Source organism: Neoarius graeffei, chromosome 2 (assembly GCF_027579695.1).
Source record: "Neoarius graeffei isolate fNeoGra1 chromosome 2, fNeoGra1.pri, whole genome shotgun sequence".
NCBI classification, from domain to species: Eukaryota; Metazoa; Chordata; class Actinopteri; order Siluriformes; family Ariidae; genus Neoarius; species Neoarius graeffei.
Genome location: NC_083570.1, coordinates 68,520,296 through 68,546,449, shown reverse-complemented (window position 1 = coordinate 68,546,449; position 26,154 = coordinate 68,520,296). Strand labels below are relative to the sequence as shown.

Genomic DNA, 26,154 nt, shown 5'->3' with positions numbered 1-26,154 from the left:
GGTATTTTACGGTATTTTTGATATGCAGCTCACGAACATATGTAAGTTTTGATAAAAGAAAATGGCTGTGGGTGTCTTTGTAAAAACTGTTTTGATTGGTTATTATGGTCTCAACATCGATGTTTTGACCAATAACAATGTAGATAACACTAATTTTACATCACATTCAACGAGATTAAACGAGACTAAAGATGGCGACTTACAAATAATGTGTAAACATCGTTGGAGTGAATAAAGTTTGAACAGCATGAAGGAACATACCCTAACCACCCGAAATTAATAAAAAAAATTCTCAACGGATTTGGCATAATATAAAAAGGTTGTTTTTTACTCAGAAAAAGCGGAAATCTGCCGAAAAGCGGAAAACTCTCATCCCTGATCTCTCCTGTCCTGCAGGAATGATTCAATATTGAAAAAGAAATTAGCAAAATGTTCACCATTTTCACTGTTTACCAACCCAAGAACCATTACTCGTGTATAATCAGTATGTCAATACCCTGCATTTTCAACTGGAATGATGATATATGATATTCCTGACTGATGCAATCATGTTTACAGTAATTTAATGTATCATTTTATCAGAACCTCTTTAGAATGAATGAGAGGTCTTGATGACAGAGTATCCCTGCCTTCAAGCAATGTCAAACAAAAGGACGCTATGTCATGCATCTTACTCTAGAAATATTTCATTGTCCTTTTACTTTTCCTTCAAGTGACTATCAAATTTGTGGTCTAATTTACACAAATTTGCCTATTAATATGGAGAAAATACACGTGGAGGAACGATATTCAGCATCTTCCACCTGTATCCTATACTAAAGACACCACAATAGCTGTTCTAAACCCACTGCATCAGTCGTTCTCATAATTGAGCACTTATTTGTTTATGGCTACCATAAATATTTCATTTCTTAATGCAGGCTATGAGGAAGTCATTAAGAAAGCTCAGAGGAATTGTCAGTTACTGCATTCCCAAGTCAGTTAAGGTTGCCTGAGTGAGAAACATCACGATCACCTTTGGCAAGAGATCAAGCGAACAAAACTAAGTCTGCCCAAATGAGTCAGTGACATACTCAGGAGACCATGAAAGGATTCTATGGGATGACAGACATTGTTAGGCTCTATGAACTGGAGCCAGGCAGGCAGTAAACACAATATGTCAACCAGTTTCCCCTGATTAACATTGTTTCTTTCGACACAGCAGAGCCTCAGTGGTCTATTATATGATACCCTTTTGCACACACATCCATTTTCAAACTGTTGAAATGTTCCCTGTCCAAGGTGGTCTCATGGACAGATAATAGTGAACAATAGTTTTTCAGCGGAGAAGCCTAATGTTTCACATTTAGGCAAGTGGATGGTTGGGTTTGTCATTTCTGCAATTAATACATCCAGAGCTTCACTGGCTGCAGTCAGATTCTGCTTCTGCTCCAGTCTGGGTGCAGTCCAGCTCCCAGACACCAAGTTAAAAACCACAGTCAGCTGTTCCTCATTTTTTAGAGTTTGAAACGTTCCATTAGAAATTTAAGCGTGAATGCAAAAATCTGATTTTGAATGTTAGCAGTGTGAAATTGCATCATACAATTTAATTAATAACATATGGAACATACTACATGGAATTTTGTGGTAAACAAAAAAGTGCTAAAAAAAGTTTCATATTTTAAATTCTTCAAAGTAGCAAATTTGAATTCTTCAAATTCTTGATGACGCTTTGCACACTATTGGCATTATCTTAACCGGCTTCATGAGGGAGTCACCTGGAATGCTTTTCAATTGTATGTCTCGTCTAAAGTTAATTAGTGCAATTTCTTGCCTTCTTAATGCGTTTGAGATCAAACAGTAAATAGTAAATAATAATAATAATACAGTAAATAGCCCTATTCCATAACTGTAGTAATCCATATTATGTCAAGAATTGATCAACTCAGTAAAGAGAAACGACATCCGTTATTACTTTAAGACATGAAGTGTCATTTAATTAATAGAAATAAATAAAAAACACTGAATTAGAAGATGTCTCCAAACTTTTGACTTTAACTCTGTGTCATGGACTGCAAAACTCTGTCGGATGATGGTGTGGCAGAAGTTTGGAAAAATTGGGTTTGGACCAAAATGTAGTTTGTCTGGCAGTAATATAATTTGACATTTTTACCAACATGACATGAAAATATTTTTATTTATACCACAGCTTGTTGAATTCTTGAATTTGATTGGTCAAAAGGTTGATATAACTGCATGGCTTTGACAATATTTCCAGCTGTAACATAAATAATAGGTTTGTATTAATGCGCTCATTGTAACACGTTACTGTTTCTATGGTAACAGCTCATACACAGTAGGGATGGTAAGATTCACTGATTTGCATCAGTGCACCGATTCAAAAGATTGTGATGCAATGGCCCAGATTAAAAAAGTGTGCATCAGATACAATTTGGGATGAAATTTCATCCATGCGAGTCGGTGGCATGGCTCCAACAGGATCCATTCATCCATCCATTATCTGTAGCCGCTTATCCTCTGTAGAGCCGCAGGCAAGCTGGAGCCTATCCCAGCTGACTACGGGTGAGAGGCGGGGTACACCCTGGACAAGTCGCCAGGTCATCGCAGGGCTGACACATAGACACAAACAACCATTCACACTCACATTCACACCTACGGTCAATTTAGAGCCACCAATTAGCCTAACCTGCATGTCTTTGGACTGTAGGGGAAACCGGAGCACCCGGAGGAAACCCACGCGGACACGGGGAGAACATGCAAACTCCACACAGAAAGGCCCTTGTCGGCTGCTGGGCTTGAACCCAAAACCTTCTTGCTGTGAGGTGATAGTGCTAACCACTACACCACCGTGCCACCCCGGCTCCAGTAGGATCTCAAAATAAAAATCTATGTATAGTTTACATTGTACTTTTTTTCCACCTTTGAAAACAATTATGAAGGACCTGTTTGTGAAAGGTTATTTTATTTTTTATTGTTCATATAGAAACATGGGCGGCACGGTGGTGTAGTGGTTAGTGCTGTCTCCTCACAGCAAGGTTCGAGCCCCGTGGCCGGCGAGGGCCTTTCTGTGTGGAGTTTGCATGTTCTCCCCGTGTCCGTGTGGGTTTCCTCCAGGTGCTCCGGTTTCCCCCATAGTCCAAAGACATGCAGGTTAGGTTAACTGGTGACTCTAAATTGACCGTAGGTGTGAATGTGAATGGTTGTCTGTGTCTATGTGTCAGCCCTGTGATGACCTGGCGACTTGTCCAGGGTGTACCCCGCCTTTCGCCCATAGTCAGCTGGGATAGGCTCCAGCTTGCCTGCGACCCTGTAGAACAGAATAAAGCGGCTACAGATAATGAGATGAGATGAGATATAGAAACATCACCAATGCTTTCTGCTCACTGCTGAGTGAGCACATTGCACTATGCGTCACTGTTAATCCTCAGCATCCTTAAATTGCTTAAGTGTTAACTGTTAAGAAGAACCAAAGAAATAAAATCAAACTCTCTGTACCATACTGAATTACATAGCATCATCTGCCTTTGCATTGCGGTGCTGCAGTAGTTAGCACTGTCACCTCAGAGCAAGCAGGTTCCAGATTCAAACTGGGGTGTTTCTGTATGGAGTTTGCATGTTCACCCCATGGTGATCTGTCCAGAATGTACCTGATTCTCACCCAATGTCAGCTGGGATTGGCTCCAGCTCAACTGTGCCCCACGATGGATAAGCAGCATAGAAAATGAATTAATAAAGCCAGTGTAAGAAACTGAGGATAAATGAGGACTAAAACACTTTGGGATGTGCTGTTAAGGAAATTTGATCATTTTCTTATAACAGCACATCCCAAAGTTTTTTATTCCTCTTATACCACAGCAATTTGCAAACAATTATTTTTCACTTATTACCTCCGCCAAGGAGGTTATGTTTTCGGTAGCGTTTGTTTGTTTGTTTGTTTGTTTGTTTGTTTGTTTGTTTGGTTGGTTGGTTGGTTGGTTGGTTGGTTTGTCTGTTAGCAACATTACCGAAAAAGTAATGAACGGATTGCTCTGAGATTTTTTCCAGAGGTGTAACTGGGCACAAGTAACAATCCATTAAATTTTGGCGGTGATCCGGATCACCTTCTGTAGCCTGGATTTTTTTAAAGGATTCTTGGCGGAGGTCTGCGCTCTCCGAGTGCTTTTCTAGTTAAATAATGTCATAGGGGCGGCACGGTAGTGTAGTGGTTAGCACTGTCGCCTCACAGCAAGAAGGTCCTGGGTTTAAGCCCCATGGCTGGCGAGGGCCTTTCTGTGTGGAGTTTGCATGTTCTCCCCGTGTCCGCGTGGGTTTCCTCCGGGTGCTCCGGTTTCCCCCACAGTCCAAAGACATGCAGGTTAGGTTAACTGGTGACTCTAAATTGACCGTAGGTGTGAATGTGAGTGTGAATGGTTGTTTGTGTGTCTGTGTCAGCTCTGTGATGACCTGGTGACTTGTCCAGGGTGTACCCCGCCTTTCGCCCATAGTCAGCTGGGATAGGCTCCAGCTTGCCTGCGACCCTGTAGAACAGGATAAGCGGCTACAGATAATGGATGGATGAATGGATGAAACAATGTCATGTCATGCATTTAAGCTCTTACAGTCATGTTTAATGTTGAAATGTCCATCAGACAAGTTAGTTCTGTTGTCACTTATGTTATAGCAGATATAAACAGTTCTTCCTTCCATCCCTAGTCTTTTTTTCCCCTTCTCTTGAAGTTAATAAGACAAAGACATTGCAGAAAGTGCAAACTCCTTTGTCTGGAAAGCTTTCCCATGGTGGAAAAATTACTGGCCGTTACAAAGCACTGACACCCGAAACTCCTTCCATAAACTTTTCCTTTCAGAGGTTTATGGAAGGAGTCCTCTCTGCTATACAAGTCTCTGTGCATCAATTGTTACTATAGAAATGATGATAAAATGTACTATTATTGTTGTTGTTTAACAAAGAACATTTTTGATTTTTGATGTGGTAGGTGGTAGAGTAGTGCAGTGGTTAGCTTTGTTGTCTCACAGCAAGCAGTTTTGAACCTGGTGGTCGACTGGGGCCTTTCTGCGTGGAGTTTGCATGTTCTCCTTATGCTTTCGTGGAGGAGGTTGTGCTTTCTGGTTTCCCTGTAATATGACAAGCTTTTTTTCCCCTTTCCTTCCCTAACTGTAGGAAGAATAGCCGCTGCTTTGCAAAAGCTAATGGGGATCAAATAAAAAACAAACAAACAAACAAACAAACTGTAAAGCGACCTTGGGTGTGAGAAAGGCGCTATATAAATTGAAATTATTATTATTATTATTATTATTATTATTATTATTATTATTAAGCTATTGTTTTTTTGAAAGAATAAAAGAGAGGCTGGTGAGGGAACGACTGTTTACAGTACAACAGCTTTTTTTCTCATGGACTTTCTATAACATTAAGTGTACTATAAACAGTTAAAAAGTGTGATGTGTTTTTGACAAATCTATGTGATATTAGTGGAATAACCTACGTCAGACCATGCTGTAGTGCAAAAATATTCCACTTTAGGGTGGTAATGGTCCAAAGCACGCTGGCATGGATTATTTTTGTATAACCGCATGGTCTGTCATGTGTTATTCCTTACTTAGGCTACTTTATAAACTTGCCATAATGTCTTCCTGCAAAGTTCACATTGAAAAAGCAGCCAGTTTGACAAACTCAGCAGTAAATACAGTCAGTCTGCATAAAGCTGTCTAAACCTTTGATACATTTATCACATGGCAAACATTTATCAAATTGTTAGATTGTTACATGCCAGAGTTGAAACAGATGTAAGCCTGATCAGTTGAGTTTGTGATTATATACCATCTCTCAAAACGTCTGCAGTGCTCCTGCTCTATCATATCATCATCTTACACAGTCTGTGCAGACAACAGCAGACAAAATGTTAAAATATTTAAATGGCCAGGGGGGGAAAAACATGAATAAAGAAGATATTTAGTCAACAGAACTGAGTGCATTAATCAGTGATTATCTCTCAATCGATATTGGTTGAGTGATGGGACAATGATGAGGCTTGTGTTTTAAATGCAGTGAGTGACTTTTATCTCAGGTGATGAGACAGAGATTGATGTGGATGATGAAGATCAGGGTCTTCAGTCTTATCCACAAAGTGCCGGTGTGGCTGCAGGCTTTCATTCCAGGCAAATATAGGGGATGCACTTGGTAGTTGATTGGAGCCCCAAATGAACTGATTGAACAAGTGGAAATAGGTGTGACTTCTGCCTGGTTAGAATGAAAGCCTGAAGCCACACTGGCCCTTCGTGTACAAGATTGAAGACTTCTGCTGTCACTAATCAGAGTGAAAACTCATTTCCCACTGTAAACTTATAATCCTTTATAGTTTGGCAGACATTTTTTTTCCATGAGTAAATTAAATTAGAAATGTCAAGGTAGATGAAGTGTTTTTTAGTGGCATTGGAATCAAGTCTTTCAATTTATTTTTTTCCCTTTTCACATTTGGTTTAAAGAGACTTTAAAATGCAAGATATGGTTATATACATCACCAATTTCAGTTCAGTAAAGCCAGTAATTTTCAAGATGCTGCGGTTCTCTCTTGGAGATGCTGCGATTCTGATTAAATTGGACAAGGTATGGAATGAAGTGGTAAGACAAAAGTTAGGAGTGGGACCTTTGAGTGGAAAACTCATGGAAACAAGGCTAAGAATGCATGGACATGTGTTAAGGAGAGACCCTGGGTATGTTGGTAAAAGAGTGAGAGAGATGTCCATTGGAAGGAGAGGAAGAGGCAGACCAAAACAACGTCTACAAGACTGTCAAGGAAGATATGAAAGCTGCTGGAATGGCAGAGGAAATGGCAGCTGACAGAAGGTATTGGAGGGCATGGATGAGCACCGGCGACCCCACATTATGTGGGAAATAGCCTGAAGAAAAAGAAGAAGAAGACCAGTAATTTTCAGGGAAAAAAGTGGTTTCCCAGGACACCATAGAAATACCACCATTCTCGCCACATCATGAAGCCTTGTCATTGCCATTGTTCCCCTCTGTGCATTTCCTAGCCTTATTAGATCATTGGTTTTTGTAGTATTGATTTCTGCTTTTTTTTTTTTTTAACTGACCACTCTATCTCCTTTGTTCATATTAGCCTGTTAGTTGTTGGTTTTGATTTCTACCTGCTGTGACTACAGTTCTGGTGCACGATTTGGATTTGTAAATGGCTTAAGATTATATCCCATCAACTCCTTGTAAAAGCAGCAAATATTCCTTAAAAGTGATGCACTGTGCAACAGTGATGGCTTTTGTTTTTCTGTTCAGACAGTCTGTGCTCTTTAAAGTGTTCTTAAGATCAGTAAGAGAATGTTTTTCTTGTACATTTTGAGTGGGTCATTGTCTCTGCTTATTCTGTTGCATGATAATGACAGAGGCTTTGTGTCATTTCAGAATGACTGTACTCTATAGATCTTGCTGAATGCAGATGCATGGGCTTGGTGTTTGACACCCTTTTGCACTATGATTCATATGACAATTGCAAAGCTTTTAGTAGACAATTTATTGACTGACTAATGGTTCTAGAAAATTTCTGGAAATCTCTTAGTCGTAAGAAAAGAACTGCACTGAATTTACTTGACTTTAACATTTGTTTCCACATACACTTACTGGCCACTTTAATAGGAACTTGTTCTTGGTTCTAAGATTCCTGTTCTTGGCTGGCAGGAATGGAACCCAATGTGGCCTTCTGCTGTCACATGCTGAGATGCTTTTCTGCTCACCATGGTTGTAAAGAGCTGCTATGAGTTACTATATCCTTCCTGGCAGCTCGAACCAATCTGGCCATTTTCCTCTGATCTCTCTTATCAACAAGGCATTTCCACCCACAGAACTGTCATTCATGCAATGTTTTTTGTTTGCTTGTTTTTCACACCATTCTGTGTAACCTCAAGAGTCTGTTGTGTGTGAAAACACCAGGAGATCAGCAGTTTCTGAAATACTCAAACCAGTCCATCTGGCACCAACACCCATGACACAGTGAAAGTCACAGAGATCACAATTTTTCCCATTCTGATGTTTGAAGTGAACATTAGCTGAAGCTCTTGGTTTGTATCTGTATGGCTTTATGCAGGCAGCACGGTGGTGTAGTAGTTAGCACTGTCGCCTCACAGCAAGAAGGTTCTGGGTTCAAGCCCAGTGGCTGATGGGGGCCTTTCTGTGTGAAGTTTGCATGTTCTCCCTGTGTCTGTATGGGTTTCCTCCGGGTGCTCCGGTTTCCCCCCACAGTCCAAAGACATGCAGGTTAGGTTAAGTGGTGGCTCTAAATTGACCGTAAGTGTAAATGGTGAATGTGAGTGTGAATGGTTGTTTGTCTCTATATGTCAGCCCTGCGATGATTTGGCAACTTGTCCAGGGTGTTTCCCGCCTCTTGCCCATAGTCAGCTGGGATAGGCTCCAGCTTGCCCGCAACCCTATGCAAGATAAGCAGTTATGGATAATGGATGAATGATATTATGCATTGCACTACTGTCAAAGGATAAGTGCATAAAACAGCAGGTGTATGAGTGTACCTAATAAAGTGGCTGGTGAGTGTATAAGTAAATGCATAACATCAACAGAATTTTGGCTTTTAGTTAATTTTTTTTGTCAATAACTGTGTCAATGCACTATAATTAATTAATCATAAATGAATAAATCAGTGATTTTTAAACACTATTTCCAGAAGTACCTGCTCCCATCATAAACACACTGCTGCGATCTTAAAATATCAGAAAACTCAACCCAGCAATTAGCCGTTATTAGTGGATGTTGTTCTGTCTTGTCCGACATCACCTGACAAGCTTTTCAACATTTGTGATAAACAATTGGTTGGAAAATGGGGCATCATTGCTGGAAATATATTCAGTGTTGCTCTCAAAAGCAGCCCGATGCTTTCTTTATCAATCCTATCATAAACGATGATCTCTTTAATTACCTTGTCGTTTATCTAATTTTCTAATTAAATTGCAACAGGGCAATGTCCATCTGCTTCACTACAAAAGAAGCATTGAGAGACAAAGCAGATGTTCAATGGTATCACTGAGGGCAAATTGAATTTAGCTTGCAAAGTGAAGGCTAACTGAGATCCTTGTTTCGCTGATTAAGTTGTTGGTCATGCATTATGCCACTCATCATTAATATAATGAAATATCTTGCATCTCTTAATTCCTGTTGGTAGGCCACAGTCTTGTGTGCAGTAAAAGAAGACAAAGTATTGTCATTTCCATATTTCTTTTGAAGAGGAGAGAATTGGAGAATGTTATGCTAATTGTGTTAACAATGGCATTCCTGTTAAAGTCCTCAATCTTTAGGCTTTCAGCGATGTTCTTATTCACACTCCTAATTTATTTGACTTTTCAAACAATGAAGTGATGAACAAAGTCTCTTTTCTCTGAGGATTATGGGTAAACTAAAGTCAGAGTCGGCACAGTGGTGCAGTTGTTAGCACTGTTGCCTCACAGAAAGCAGGTTCCAGGTTCAAACTGGGGCATTTCTGTATGGAGTTTGCGTGGTCACCCCATGCCTAGACTGATGATCTGTCCAGCGTGTATCCCATTCCTTGGTCAGTGTCATCTGGGATTGGCTCCAGCTCAACTGCAGTATAAACAATGAATGAATAAAGCCAGAGTAAGAAACTAAGAATAAGAATTTAGTTCAGAGTAAGAAACTAAGGATAAATGAGGACTAAAACACTTTGGGATGTGCTGTTAAGAAAGTTTGACAATTTTCCCATAACATCACATCCCAAAGTTTTCTATTCCTCTTATACCACAGCAATTTGCAAACAAATTTTTTAAATTTATTTAAGAATGCCATGTCATGCGTTTAAGCTTTTATAGTCATATTTAAAGCAGATATGCAGAACCTTTATTTTTAAATACATTTCTGAGTGGATACTATCTCCATCCTTGATTCTTGTATGCTGCATAAATGGGAATAAAATATATATATATATATATTTTTGAGAGTGAAAATCAACCACAAAGTTGGCATTCGAGCTTCCCCGCTGAACCAGCCAGCCCTGAGCGCATGGCGTCACAGCGGTAACCGGTTTTAAGGCCGAGGCCTTTTACAACTATAGACCAAAGTCATATAAATAAAAATTTATGGTGAAAGTAAGAAATACCGTTACCAACTTGCTCAACTAAGACTGATTTGACTTCATTGATTGTGAGTTGACTCTCATTAAAACAGGATAGGTGTTATAACTTATGCAACATACATGTACATGCATGCATTTTCAGTGATAAAACATAAAAGGCTAATTAAATAATCAGATGAACTGAGACAATCACATTCTGAAGCAAATTAAATAATCTTATACCGGTAACTTAAACACACAATACAAGTTACATGTATTAATCTAAATGCAGGTAAACAACGTGTTGTTTTTGTTGTTTTTTTTATCCAAATGAGAGTCTGAGCTTACTGGTGCAACTGAACTTTGCTTTTTAAAAAAATAAAATAAAATAAATACTTTCCTTTTCTTGTAGTTTTCTTTTTCTTTTATTGTTGGTACTGCACCCTCTTTCAATACGGGCTTATAGCCAACGCTCCTCAACACATCAGAGGTCTCGTATGAGTCTTCAGTAAAATATGCAGAGCAGAGGAGAGACCACTTCATAAGTGCCCAATGTGCCCGTGAACTTCTCGTAAAACGCGTCCAAATCTTTGCAGTTTGAACATTCTTGGACCATGAATGCAACATAAATCCACCTTCTGTTGTATTGCTGGTGGGTGCAGCAACACATCTACGTGGCATGGCGATAAATTAGCTCAAACTGGAGGATCGGAGTTGCAGTCAGCTCTGTGTTTTAGTATAGCGGAAATGGTGATGAAACCGATAGACTTCCTGCTGTGACATTACGGACGTCAAGGTCATTCACTCAGACTGCTACCTATATAAATCACTTTAATCATAAAAATTACTACAACCCCGATTCCAAAAAAGTTGGGACAAAGTACAAATTGTAAATAAAAACGGAATGCAATAATTTACAAATCTCAAAAACTGATATTGTATTCACAATAGAACACAGACAACATATCAAATGTCGAAAGTGAGACATTTTGAAATTTCATGCCAAATATTGGCTCATTTGAAATTTCATGACAGCACACATCTCAAAAAAGTTGGGACAGGGGCAATAAGAGGCTGGAAAAGTTAAAGGTACAAAAAAGGAACAGCTGGAGGACCAAATTGCAACTCATTAGGTCAATTGGCAATAGGTCATTAACATGACTGGGTATAAAAAGAGCATCTTGGAGTGGCAGCGGCTCTCAGAAGTAAAGATGGGAAGAGGATCACCAATCCCCCTAATTCTGCGCCGACAAATAGTGGAGCAATATCAGAAAGGAGTTCGACAGTGTAAAATTGCAAAGAGTTTGAACATATCATCATCTACAGTGCATAATATCATCAAAAGATTCAGAGAATCTGGAAGAATCTCTGTGCGTAAGGGTCAAGGCTGGAAAACCATACCGGGTGCCCGTGATCTTCGGGCCCTTAGACGGCACTGCATCACATACAGGCATGCTTCTGTATTGGAAATCACAAAATGGGCTCAGGAATATTTCCAGAGAACATTATCTGTGAACACAATTCACCGTGCCATCCGCCGTTGCCAGCTAAAACCCTATAGTTCAAAGAAGAAGGCGTATCTAAACATGATCCAGAAGCGCAGATGTCTTCTCTGGGCCAAGGCTCATTTAAAATGGACTGTGGCAAAGTGGAAAACTGTTCTGTGGTCAGATGAATCAAAAATTGAAGTTCTTTATGGAAATCAGGGACGCTGTGTCATTCGGACTAAAGAGGAGAAGGACGACCCAAGTTGTTATCAGCGCTCAGTTCAGAAGCCTGCATCTCTGATGGTATGGGGTTGCATTAGTGCGTGTGGCATGGGCAGCTTACACATCTGGAAAGACACCATCAATGCTGAAAGGTATATCCAGGTTCTAGAGCAACATATGCTCCCATCCAGACGACATCTCTTTCAGGGAAGACCTTGCATTTTCCAACATGACAATGCCAAACCACATACTGCATCAATTACAGCATCATGGCTGCGTAGAAGAAGGGTCCGGGTACTGAACTGGCCAGCCTGCAGTCCAGATCTTTCACCCATAGAAAACATTTGGCGCATCATAAAACGGAAGATACGACAAAAAAGACCTAACACAGTTGAGCAACTAGAATCCTACATTAGACAAGAATGGGTTAACATTCCTATCCCTAAACTTGAGCAACTTGTCTCCTCAGTCCCCAGATATTTACAGACTGTTGTAAAGAGAAAAGGGGATGTCTCACAGTGGTAAACATGGCCTTGTCCCAACTTTTTTGAGATGTGTTGTTGTCATGAAATTTAAAATCGCCTAATTTTTCTCTTTAAATGATACATTTTCTCAGTTTAAACATTTGATATGTCATCAATGTTCTATTCTGAATAAAATATGGAATTTTGAAACTTCCACATCATTGCATTCCGTTTTTATTTACAATTTGTACTTTGTCCCAACTTTTTTGGAATCGGGGTTGTATATTAGATTTATTGTTAACGCTTAAAACTATTCCTGTGCCATTCTTGAGGTCTCAAGGCATTTATAAACGAAAGTGAGGCCGTGGCTCTGCGTATCTGCTTTAATGTTGTGAAATGTCCATGACACAAGTTAGTTCTGTTATCGTTTATGTTATAGCAGCTATAAACAGTCCTTCCTTCCATCCCAAGTCTTTTGTTCTTTCTACTGAAGTTAATAAGACAGAAAAGTTGCAGAAAGTGTAAACTCCTCTATCTGGAAAGTTTTCCCACAGTTATTTTTAAAACTGCGTATTATTAGTCTAAGATTACATGGAGCATCTTCCATACTAGTCTCCGTGAGTGAGATGTTACTATAGAAACAATGACATATTAGAATGAGCACATTAATATCCTGTTAGTACTATGCTGTTAGAAAAAATGAAACACCTTCTGACCAGTCAGTGTTGTTTAAAGGTCAGCAGTGAACACAGCAAATGAATAACATTATTACAATAAAAAAAGTATTATTAATGTTATTCTACTGAATATTACAAAACCCACAAGCAACTTTTCAATGTTCTCTCAGTAAAACAACTCAGTCCTCTTCTTTAGGACACTGTGTGATTTGCCATAATTAAAGTTAGATAAGTTTTCATGTCTGTCTCTTCATTAAAGATTCTCTGTTCATATAGTAAACATGTTGTTTCTGTGTTATCTGTTCACAACAATAAGTTTAAAGAGACACTGGATGAATAATGGTGCTTTTCCTTAGCACATATTTATTCATTCATTCATCCCAAGACAATGTGATATTGGTTATTATTATACATATGAGCCACATTTTCCCTGGAATAAAAACATGTATTCTGTTCCCTTCTAGTGGGTTTATTGATGGCATGCAATGTTGTTATCATATCACTTATCCTCCGTGCATTACGCTACTCTCCCCAATGGAGAATGAGCGTGCAATATTGTAACAATATTGCACGCTGTCAAGACAACACGACGTCACACATCAGAGCTCATGCAACTATCCAATGACAAAACATTTCTGCTGCGCATGCACAGAATAATTTCTTTGTCCGCCAGGAGAGAGAGAAGACGAGGCTAATCCAGTGCTAGGATTAGGCACTACATAAATACACCTAAAACTGAAACTAAAGATGCGCTGAACACCCGAAAGGCTACCAAAACTTCATTAGATATTCTTCACGCATATTTACGAGAGAAAAACATGCCAACGGACATCGAAAAACTAGAACAGAGACATGTCAGAGATATAAAACTTTCACGCTAGCGAGCAACTGTGACAATTTGTAAACAAACATGGCCATGAGGTTTGCTTCGTTAAATATGGAAGATTTTGAGAGAAGGTGGCTGGAAGGTGATTTCACTGCCGCACTAAAAGCACTGAGTCGCAAGTAAGCTAGCATTGGCCTTCGAATATGCTGATATGAAGAGAGTGTGCATGTATGTATAATAATAATAGCTTTTTTTCATGGTCTATCAGATATATTCCATTCAGCTAGCATGATACTGAACATTTCTTCAACTCGTTCAATATCATGCTAGCTGAATGGAATATATCTGATAGACCACTCAAAGCCAGCCAATATCATTTAATTATTTTTCTGAGTTAACCAAGCAACTAACACCATTCCCCTCACTTCAGAGGACGTTTCACTTACATGCTCACACTCTTCAGTCACACCTAACAGATTTAGTGAGGGTCAGTCTAACTCTTAAACTCAAGTCTTTTATGTAATTTCAAAGACACTCTGAATAACGAATACTGTAAATGGAAATAAGCCTTGCATAACAACATACTGGTTCTATGCAAGAAACAGCTAAAAATAAAAAAATAATAAAAATAAAAAATAATCAAGAAGATAGACAAGCAACTTTACTTAATCTCTGTATAAAATTAAATCAGCAAATCATAATTCAATCAAAGAAAATATTTCTACTTCAGAAGACATCAACACACGCACACGCACACACAGGAATGCAAATATATTCTGATTCTGTGACTCATTAACAATATAGACAATCAGTTTGGTAATAAAACAAGAGACAGGCTAAAAATTGCACATATACAGTACCTCTATAAAGCAGATTAGTGTTATACGAAACAAAATTAGACTTTTTCATGTTGTGGTTTTGATTGTAGGATTTTTTTTCTTTTCAAAACTCAATAGTAAATACTTACAAGGACTTAGGAAAAGGAATTAATTAATAAATTAGCAGGTAGCTAGTCTCAGACTCGAGCAGGACTGTCTATGAACTATATTTTGCTATTCAGTATTTTCCTAAAGAAAATGTCGCAGCACAAACTGTGCCAAAGGATCAGAGTTAAAAACAGCGCTTCATTTCTTCACAGACCAGTAGTCTGTGCACTTTTTTCTGCTTCATTATCATTTTGCCTTGGCCTGTTTTTTTTCCTCTGTGTTTTTTTTTTTTTTACGAACTCTCTATTCTGCTTGCTGTTAGGCTTGGAGAAGGTGGGCAGGGACTCCAGCTTCGAGCAGGAGGGGAAAGTCCAGTTTGTGATGGATGCAGTTTATGCCATGGCTCATGCTCTTCACCGCATGCACCGAGACCTGTGCTCTGGAAGCCCAGGACTCTGCTCTCGCATGAGTAACATTGACGGCAAGGAACTGCTAGGCTACATCCGCAATGTCAGCTTTAATGGTGAGTTTCTTCCTTTCTTCTATTGCTAAAAAAATCTATTCTCCATCTATTGTGATGAGAGAGGAGATGATGTACTGTATTTGAACAAAAAACCCTTCATTACAGTTCCATGCATTTGCACTGACACCTAACTGCTTCTTTTTAACGTCTGATTCCTCTCTAATGGTTATTAATAAATTCTAATCAGCTGACACGGTCTTCTTTTTGCTCTCTGTAGGACTGAATTGTGTGTATGTACTGTATGTAATGACTTAATTCCTTGGCAATCATCATTGCCCCATTTCATCTCCCTTTTCCGTGGATGATACTGAAACTACTGAAAAACAGGGTCTGGCTCATTTTTCTCTCCCCCCCCCCCCCCCCCCTTTCATTTCCTCCTTCATATTTGCTGCTTTTTAGCTCTGCCTGCTTATTTCCTTCATCTGTTTCATTCATGCGTGTTCTGTGGACTCCTCACATCCTGAAAACATTTATTTGAGACCTTCTCATCAATTAGCTCTTGCAATACAGGCAAATATATAGTACCAGTCAAAAGTTTGGACACCCCTAGTCATTCATAGGATTTTCTGTATTTTTACTATTTTCTACACTGTAGAACAAGACAGAAGACATCAAAACTATGGAATAACATATGGAGCATATGTGGAATTATGTGGTAAACAAAAAAGGGTTAAAAAACAAAATGTGTTTTTTTATTTTAGACTCTTCAAAGTAGCCAGTGTTTACCTTGATGACGCTTTGTACATTATTGGCATTATCTTAACCAGCTTCATGAGGTAGTCACCTGGAATGCTTTTCAATTAACAGGTGCCTCGTCAAAAGTTAATTAGTGCAATTTCTTGCCTTCTTAATGCATTTGAGATCTCATCTCATCTCATTATCTCTAGCCGCTTTATCCTTCTACAGGGTCGCAGGCAAGCTGGAGCCTATCCCAGCTGACTACGGGCGAAAGGCGGGGTACACCCTGGACAAGTCGCCAGGTCATCACAGGGCTGACACATAGACACAGACAACCATTCACACTCACATTCACACCTACGGTCAATTTAGAGTCACCAGTTAACCTAACCTGCATGTCTTTGGACTGTGGGGGAAACCGGAGCACCCGGAGGAAACCCACACAGACACGGGGAGAACATGCAAACTCCACACAGAAAGGCCCTCGCCGGCCCCGGGGCTCGAACCCAGGACCTTCTTGCTGTGAGGCGACAGCACTAACCACTACACCACCGTGCCGCCGCATTTGAGATCATACAGTAAATAACCCTATTCCACAACTGTAGTAATCTGTATTATGTCAAGAACTGATCAACTAAGTAAAGAGAAATGACGTCCATCATTACTTTAAGACATGAAGTGTCTTTTAATTAATAAATATAAAGAAAAACCACTGAATTAGAAGGTGTGTCCAAACTTTTGTCTGGTACTGTACATCATACAAACTTTTGAAGACATGTTTTCTAATTAGGGCTTGACTTATATTTTGGTAGTGAACTCACTTGGGGCAACATTCAAATGAGCTTTGCTCCATTTTTCTTCATTTCCTTGATATATTCCAGTGTTGTTGTGTTTACATTTCAAAACAGTCTTGGTTTTAATATTTATGTTGATATGCCGTGTGTGTATATGCATTTCTTGACATCATGTTTCTTTAACATTTAAAATTTTAAAATGTTTTTCATTCTTCAGATGGACTGTATACCAGGATATTTATTATTTTTATGAACGTTTATTCATTTAAACCAAGTATGAGTAGGAGTACATGTTTGTTTGCTACTCTTACATCCAGATACTGGATGTATCTCTGCAGTGTTTCTATATGAGCCACTGGCAAGAGAAACAGCACAATTTTAATCTGTTTTGGCAACTACAGCATTCAGTTATGAGTCTGTGAATTTGCATTTTACTGTAATTTGTTTTGAGGGAGCTGTGGACTGTTTAAGGTTTAATAACTAGTATTTTAAAAAATCCCAATTTAAGAGCTAGGAATGAGTGAATAAAAAATAAAAAAAAATGGAATTGAATGAGGTTTTCATTAAAACGTGGTGTGAATAGGTCTTTAGCATTAATTGGGGGCATCACGTAATATTTTATTTTATTCCATTCTGTTCCACCAGCCATGAAAAGCATACACATGTCCATGCACATACATCACTAGGCTCTTTCTTTGTGAGTTAATTTAGATGAATTGTATTAGCTTGCTACACTAGATACCTTGGATTGAATAGTACTACAGTGGAGAGAGGCAAGTTTTGTTTCACTTCGGAAAAGCATTTCTGAGATAAAGTATATTTTTGTTAATATTGTGTGAATCCCTTGTTATCAGTGACCATTAGTGTCTGATTATCAAGAACATTATACTGAGTGAGAGTCATTTTCGCTCACCGAGGGTAGCCTGTAGACATTTTTTCTCACCTAGCTTGCATGTGATGTGCTGGACAATGCACTCCTCCTGCTGAGTTTTATGTTTAAGATGTTTTATCAGGTTATTGTAGGAAGATGCTGTAGTTCCTCCTCTTGATATTTTCACAGAGCACAGTTTGTAGTTTGCTTTGCTTTGATTGCCACCATTAATTGCGTCATATCTCCAGATCACTGTAATTTCACACTTTCTGTTCATTAGTGCAGCAGCATAATTTTGGGTTATGTCACACAGCATCCACTGGTATCAGTATTGGGACATCTTTCATGAGTAAATAAGTAAGCACAGTATCAGGCAGTTACCAGACAGCGGTATCTATATCAATGCATCCCTAATTTTTATTTTTGTTTATTCTTATCCATGTTTTTGTGCCTTGACAGTATTTGATTTCTGTTGCAAATTGAAAGAAACATGAACGAAATCCACATGAAAAAAATCCAAAGCATTCTGACACTGACATTTGCAACATTTTTTTACTATACCCATCTCAGTTTTGCCTTGGCTCTCACTATCACTGGGAGTCAATTTTGCCAACTTGCCAGCAAGTAATATTACCATATTAAGCATTAGTACACACTGTTTTAGTGACTTTTTAATGGCTATTCACTTTTTTACTAAGCTATTCTATCTTCAGTTTGTAATACTTGGTTACACTTTGTTTGGGGGTGGTGGGACACTGAAACACTGGGACAGGTGGGTTAATTCTCATCTCATCTCATTATCTCTAGCCACTTTATCACACACAGTCGCAGGCAAGCTGGAGCCTATCCCAGCTGACTACGGGCGAAAGGTGGGGTACACCCTGGACAAGTCGCCAGGTCATCACAGGGCTGACACATAGACACAGACAACCATTCACACTCACATTCACACCTACGGTCAATTTAGAGTCACCAGTTAACCTAACCTGCATGTCTTTGGACTGTGGGGGAAACCGGAGCACCCGGAGGAAACCCACGCAGACACGGGGAGAACATGCAAACTCCACACAGAAAGGCCCTTGCCGGCCACGGGGCTCAAACCCGGACCTTCTTGCTGTGAGGCGACAGCGCTAACCACTACACCACCGTGACGCCCCGGGGTGAGTTAATTGCTTGGCAATTTTTATTTAAGCTTTTCAGCTCACTTCACACACACACACACACACACGGTTCTGCTCCTCAGAGAGCTCTCTCACTCCCTGCTTCCTCCTCCTTATTAGCCCTCCGCTGTCAATGCAAAACACACACACAGCATAAATTAGGCACTGGTGTGATCATTTTGCCACTTACCTTCCCCAGCCTCGCCTTCCATTCACAAACTGGCACTCGACCACGCCCCTGCTGCCACATGCTTACTTTGTACTTCTCACACCAGCATGACAAAATTTTTATAACCACTGTGACCTAGCAAGGAATTACATTTGGTCTGGTGTGGAAATATACTAAATCATGTGATCTGAGAAGTATGATGTGCACCTGCATTATGGGTGGATGTCAGACAGTAGGAGCAGTGATTTGGCAGATGTGTTATTTCACCGTTTAAGGCATGAGCTAGCATCAACCAATCTTGCCATAATAATAATGAGATATAAGCCCATTTCCAAAAAGGTTGGAACACTGTGTAAAATGTAAAGAAAAACTGAATCAGTGATTTGCAAATCACAGAAACCATATATTTCACTGAAAATAGTACAAAGACAAGAAATGTTGAAAGTAAGAAATTTTTTATTATTTTTTGAAAATATACATACTCATTTTGAATTTACTTCAAGCAATATGTTTCAGAACAATTGGGACAGGGGTAACAAAAAAACAGAAAAGTTGAGTAATGCTAAATTAAAAAAAAAAAAAACACCTCGTGGAACATCTCATAACTAATTAGGTTAATTGGCAACAGGTCAGTAACATGTCAAAGTCCCTCTCATGCCAGGATCTGGTCTTCCCAGGCAGTCTCCTGTCCCAGTACTAATCAACTCTTTAAGGCATATGGGTGCGGCGCCGATCTCCGTTTCAACAGCCCTCAGCAAGGGTTACAGTGGAGGGTCCTCTGGTAACCACAAGAGTTTGGCTTCCCTACTTACATCTGTATTGCAGTGTGCCTTGCCAGATGGCAGCAGGTACCATTTTTATGATAGTCTTTGGTATGACCAAACCGCAAGTAGAACTCGCGATCTTCCAGTCGAGAGGTGAACACGCTAACCACTAGGCCAACTTGCGGTGATGTCAGTAACATGATTAGGTATAAAAAGAGCATCCTATAAGGACGTGTTATCCTAATGGGCTTCACGGGCAGCTGCCCAGGGCCTCGGCCACTAGGGCACCTCAGAGGTAGCGAGATCGGAAAATATGAAACGATATTTTCAGAAGTTTTGATCATATTGATAACATTTTTGATGCATTTCACCACCCGTAAGGAAGCCCATCTTGTCCCATCGCATAAATCACCCGTCATTGTCAATATGATTACTGTCCACCATGTCTTCACACACTATGCCAGCTTGAGTTCAATGATTTAATTAATGACTTTGCTTTCCACAAAAGTAGGAAAGTGCCCTTGTAAGTTGACCCATGGCTGTCAAACTGAACGCGCAAAGCTGTGTGCCACTGCTGTTTGGGACATTACGTGTGTGAAAGGATGAAATGTTTCACATAGCCTAACATTTTGAGATTTATTTCTGAGAAGCAAGATATTTTTCTTTCTTTGTTATCACTCTTTGTTTTCACAAGTTAAAAGTCGCCTGGATTCCAAAATGAAAATGAACGGTTATATACCAAATGAATGTTCTTGTTCTGAATACTAAAGAAACTGTTGTAGGCCTAGGTTATGTTCTTGACATGTTGTTCATTGACTCACTCATTCAAAGGCTTCTTGAGGCTAAACTTTAGTTAACCAGACTTGTTAACCGTGATGTCTGATGGATTTTTTCACCATGCAATTGCCTATTTCACCATTGCTTTTTCTCGATTAAATAGGTGTTGATGGATATAAAGTTTTATCGTTCAACAGTATTTCTAATTGTGCCACTGTCATTATTTAAGTTTCTGTGTCTAGTTAGACAGGCACATCTGAAGGCCTCTGCATGCTCTTGCGACAAGGCTTTCACAGATAGCTTAGTTGTAATTTATCGTTAAGCGGGGAGTAATAGGCGTGCGCGATGTTATTCACCGCCACAACGCAAGGGGGCGCGAAGTCGCGAAATCGCTAGGAGTAGTTGGTGGGTGTGGTTAGTGGAGTGTTTATCCTCCGGTTACTTATAATGACTAGAACTGGAGTCGTATAGATGCAGGTACTTCCTCACTTCCTCGATCAACCGCTCTTCGTGCTGCTCCATCTTCGCTTGTGTTTTTAAAAATGGCGGTCGTGAAAACAAACCAAACCGGGAAAGTAGGGAAGCGGAAGTGCGTGTACAGCGGATGTAGAGTGGACCAATCAGAGCCCTCTTGTCTGTGACGCTGTCTGCGAGGCTGTCTGCGGTGGTCACAATTTTTGGGAGGTGCGCGCAGAGCGTCTGCGAAGGGGGGGGCTTCGCAGACGCCATCTGCGAGGACTGGGTTGTCAGCATAAATTGGCCTTGAGGGGGTGAATTTGCTGAGCGCAATTGACAACAGGCGGGGGTGGGGCCTCGGGGGGGTGTCTGCCCAGGGCCTCGGCAAGGGTTAACGCGGCCCTGTGTGTGTGTGTATATAGTTTGTTTGTCTTGAGCTAACGTCACCATTTCTCGATGGATTTTCACCAAATTTGGCAAGTAGGTCTGGGGATGACCCGGAATTTTGCAGATATAAGCAAAATTCATGTATGGGCCCCAGGGCCAACTAGGCCAACCCTGGGGGGAACAACATCCACCCACCCCCTCCCTCAATGCCTTTCATGTTACATTTATCAACACAAATTCTCAACAGATCTTCATTAAACTTGGCACGTAGGTACAGGAGATAGACACAATTTGGCAGAACTCAAAGTCCATATTTGGGCCCCAGGTGGGCCTATGGGTGGTGGATGTTTGGATTTTTGTTTGTCTTTTTGTTTGGATTTTTGTTTGAATCCAGGTGCTAAACTGGCCTGTCTGCAGTCCAGACCTGTCTCCCATTGAAAAGATTTGGGGCATTATGAAGCGTAAAATGCAACGAAGGAGATCCCGAACTGTTGAGCAACTAAAATTGTATATCAGGCAAAAATGGGACAACATTTCACTTTCAAAACTAACATTCAAAACTATAGCAATTGGTCTCCTCAGTTCCCAAACATTTACAGAGTGTTGTTAAAAGTAGAGGTGATGCAACACAGTGGTAAAGATGCCCATCATAGTTTTTTGAAATGTGTTAATTATGGCCAGGCATTGCCCAAACTGATAAATCACATCATCAGTTTTTTCTTTGGCTAATCAGATACAAGGTATGCAACCACTCTTGCCAGAGCAGTAGGTACCATACCTTACTCAAGGGCACTTCAGCCAGTCCTGCTGGTCTAGGGAATCAAACCAGAGACCTTTTGTTCTCCAAGCTGCTTCTCTAACCATTAGGCCATGGCTTCCCCTGAATGTGTTGCTGACATCAAATTCAAAATGAGCATATATTTTTTGCATTTGTCATAAAATATTTCAAGAAGGAGGGGGTTTAAACTCAAAATACACCCCCTCACTATTGTTCACAGATATATTTCATCAGTGACCTTGACTATTAAGCTATTGAATGACATGAATGTTTATTCATTGAAACCTATTGTGAGAAATTCATGCAGAAAACTTCAAAGGTTTCATGAAGGCTTTCCTCAGCCGCTGCTTGTGTCCTGTTTTACACTGCTACGTTAGAGCAAATTTGCACATGTCAGAATCATTATGCCTTTTTCTCTCCTATTCCCCAAACATAACATCATCTGAAAATAAACTTAGAATACCTTTCTCACTTTGGAGGGTGTGAGAGCAAAATAGGAAGAAGGATTCTGCAGGATTTTTAAAGGAGTGCTTGATTGCATTGCTCAGCTTAACAAATGTGAAAATGTAATTTGAAAGGTTTGCGGAGCAAACATTATACATTCATCAACCTTGGATGTGACCACGGGGCTCATGCTGCAATCTGTGTGCCAACAAACCTCAGTAAATTGTTGATGGTTGTTCCCAGTGTAATTACTGCTTGCTTAAAATTATGTCACAGTGGTGAATATCCCTCAAAAAGTTTGCTGAAAGTTTTTAAATTGTCTCGATTAATGTGTGCATAAGACACCATTTGCAGAGTCAATATTTCATTATTATATCAAAACACTTTGGTTTTTGATCGTACTGTTTATTCTCAATGTACAACACTGCTTGATTGAACTTTGTTTGAGGCTTAGCAGCAATTTGGTTTCTAATTCAGCTTGAAAAGTCGCAGGTAAGCTAGCGTTGGCCTTCGAGTATGCTGATATGTAATCAATCAGCTAATACAGTAAAAGCCGCGAGAATAGCACCAAACCCATGGCTTCCAACTCTGAACTGTTGAAAGCTACAGCTGCCAACTCATCTGCAATCTCCACTGCCTTCATGCGTATGTTTATTTTTATATGTGGGTTGAGATGCTGAAAAAAGCAAGGCTCTAAACAGCAATGTCTTGGTTGATTATAGCACTTGAGCAATGCTAATGCCTGTGTTATGCCATATGTTTTCAAGAGGATCCCTTACATAGTATCAGGTCCTGTTCAGTGACTGAAGTAGAACGAAATTGTTTATGATAAATACAGGCAACTGCCAGGGATGTTTCATTAGAGCTGAGTTCAATCAAAGTTTGAAAGCCAAATGTTGTACTTGTTATCCCCGCTCAAACGAAGTTTGGTGGGGGATATAGAAACAGGTTCTGGCCGTCCAGCCATCCATCTGGTCACGTTTTTGTTTCCAGGCCATATCTTTAAAAAGACTGAAGATATCTTTATGAAATTTTGGTATACATATCAAGCAACATGTGAACTGGTGCCTTTTGCTATTTTGGATTTTTGAAAAAAAAAGTATTTTTCAAATTTTTACAGAAAAAATAGATTTTGACTTAGTTTCTAACAGCAATGTTTGTTTCTGGAGCATATATCCAAAACTATTCATGATACGGATTTGAAACTTGGTATACATGTTAATAAGGTGATGGAGATGTGCCTTTTCATACTTAGAAATTTGAGAAATTTAAATTTTTCATGTTAACATGGAAACAATTTCAGACTTAGTCTTTCAGGTTAGTCTCAGGGGTAGGTTTTGTTTCTGGAGCAGAACTTGAAAATTATGAGTAGTATGGTCTTGAAAGTTGGTATATGTGTTGATTAAGTAATGTATACAGTATGTGCCTTTTGATACTAAGAAATGTGAAAATCTTTAATTTTTAGCTCACCTGGACCAAAGGTCCGGTTGGGGCTGCTGAGGTCGGTGTAAAGAGGTAGGGTTGGTTTCCTGCAGCAGAACTTGAAAAGTGTGACAAATAATATCTTGAAACTTGGTATATACCGATAGTTGGTATATAGAGTGGGGGATATAGATGACTCTGTCTTCTTGTTTGTTCTTATTCTGAAAAGGACAATATTCCTACTAAGCTTTTTTCCATGATTAATGAAAATGAATAGTCCACCTAATATTTCCGTTTACATGTAGCCACATCTCTGCCCAAGCCTTGTAAGCTGATGTTGGTTTGTGTACATTGCACAGAGCTGCCCATAAACAGGCAAGAGGCTGTGTGTCACAAACCACCATAAAAACCGCAAGTGAATGCATTGTATACATGTCCAAAGAATGCTCCTAAAACCCTAATAATAACAACGGCATATCTCACGTGTCTTAACCGGAAAATGCAAAATTCAGAATAAGGCCAAATTCGTAATATGTTGTTTATATGACCAATATTAAATTCCGAATAGTGTCATATTTGGAATAATAGTGGAATATTAGTGTGCATGTAAATGGACTGAGTAAGAGTTTCAGGTTTAAAGAGCAGTCCTTTTTGGGCATATTCTCCCGATTAATGGAATGAAATTGTTTAACCTTTCATTAGAAGAGTTAAACTTTATTGGCATTTTCCACAGAATCTTCTCTGATTAACAAGATGTTACATCGAAAAGACCTCTTTATTTAATGAATAATGACAAAATTTGCATGACACCCCAAGCTGTGATCCCAACACTGACCCAGAAACATTTCATTCCTTTATCTTCCTCACTATCGATGTTCTCTCAGTTACAAACTGGATAAGACATAAGTAATTGATTAAGAAGGTGGAAAATCACTGAACATATTCTAGCTAGAGCGAACATCCTCTCCACTTTCACAGCATGTGTGTAGGATACTGATTAGCTTTAAAAGAAGAGAGCAATCAATACCCAGTGATGCACTCAATAAAGTAAAGATCTCAGACAGCGAGGTCTCAGCACTAATTAGTGCTTTCTGTTTGTATTTCAGTAAGGGCCATCATTGTCTTTGGCTGATTCAGTGGAATGCACTGAATTAATTTGACAATTAGTCTCTTCACAACTACTGTTTCTTGTTCACTTATGACCCTTAAAGGAACAGTTCAGCCAAAAACGATATTTTTCACTATTTCAAATGTTTTCATTCGGTCAAGACAGGTTTGATCTCTAAAGCTAACCATACGCTAGAAGACTGAAAAGATTCTGAAAATACTTTTAAAAGTCTAAATTCTGACACCTTCTCACATCTAAAGGCAGTGTCATTAGACACAGATTTATGTTTTACACCAAACAATTTTTCAAGTGATTAACTATAATTTTGCCAAGCCTGGGATCTTGCAGTGTCACTACTTGCTATTTGAATCAAGAATAAAGATATTAAACACAATTGATTTTATTGGAACATCAAGACAAGAAAAAGCTGAGTAAGACAGCTATTCTGACCACCTTACACCAAATGATTGAGATAATGTGAGTGCGCCCCAACTTTAGCAAAACTCTCATGATTTTATTATGACATTGGAAATTTGTCTGCAACAGTGAAATCACTTCAAAAGTCGCTTGGTGTACAGTACCAGTCAAGAGTTCGGACATGCCTACTCCTTCATAGGATTTTTTCTGTATTTTGACTATTCTCTGCATTGTAGAACAATACTGAAGACATCAAAATGATGAAATAACGTATGGGACATATATGGAATTATGTGGTAAACAAAACGTGTTTAAAAAAACAAAATGTTTCATATTTTAGATTCTTCAAGGTATAGCCACCGTTTACCTTGATGCTTTGTTACACTGGTGGCATTATCTTAACCAGCTTCATGAGGTAGTCACCTGGAATGCTTTTTAATTAACAGGTGTGCCTCATCAAAAATTAATTAGTACAAATTCTTGCCTTCTTAATGCATTTGAGACAAAACAGTAAATAATAGCTAATAAATACCCACAATAAATAGTCCTATTCCACAACTGTAGTAATCCAGATTATGTCAAGAACTTCTCAACTAAGTAAAGAGAAACAACATCCATCATTACTTTGACATGAAGTGTCTTTTAATGAATAAAATTAAAGAAAATCCATTGAATTAGAAGGCGTGTCCAAACTTTTGACTGGTACTGTCTAATTGTACATA

At 39.3% G+C, this 26,154-nt stretch overlaps 1 protein-coding gene across 2 annotated transcripts in view; it reads left to right on the top strand.

Moving 5' to 3' along the window:
• grm8b (glutamate receptor, metabotropic 8b) overlaps positions 1 to 26,154 on the top strand; it is a 312,271-nt gene that overhangs the window by 251,513 nt on the left and 34,604 nt on the right. For both annotated transcript variants that reach the window (XM_060914785.1, XM_060914786.1), the window contains one exon: positions 15,007 to 15,207. In XM_060914785.1, coding sequence (XP_060770768.1) covers positions 15,007 to 15,207 — 201 coding nt within the window. The remainder of the gene's footprint in view (positions 1 to 15,006; positions 15,208 to 26,154) is intronic.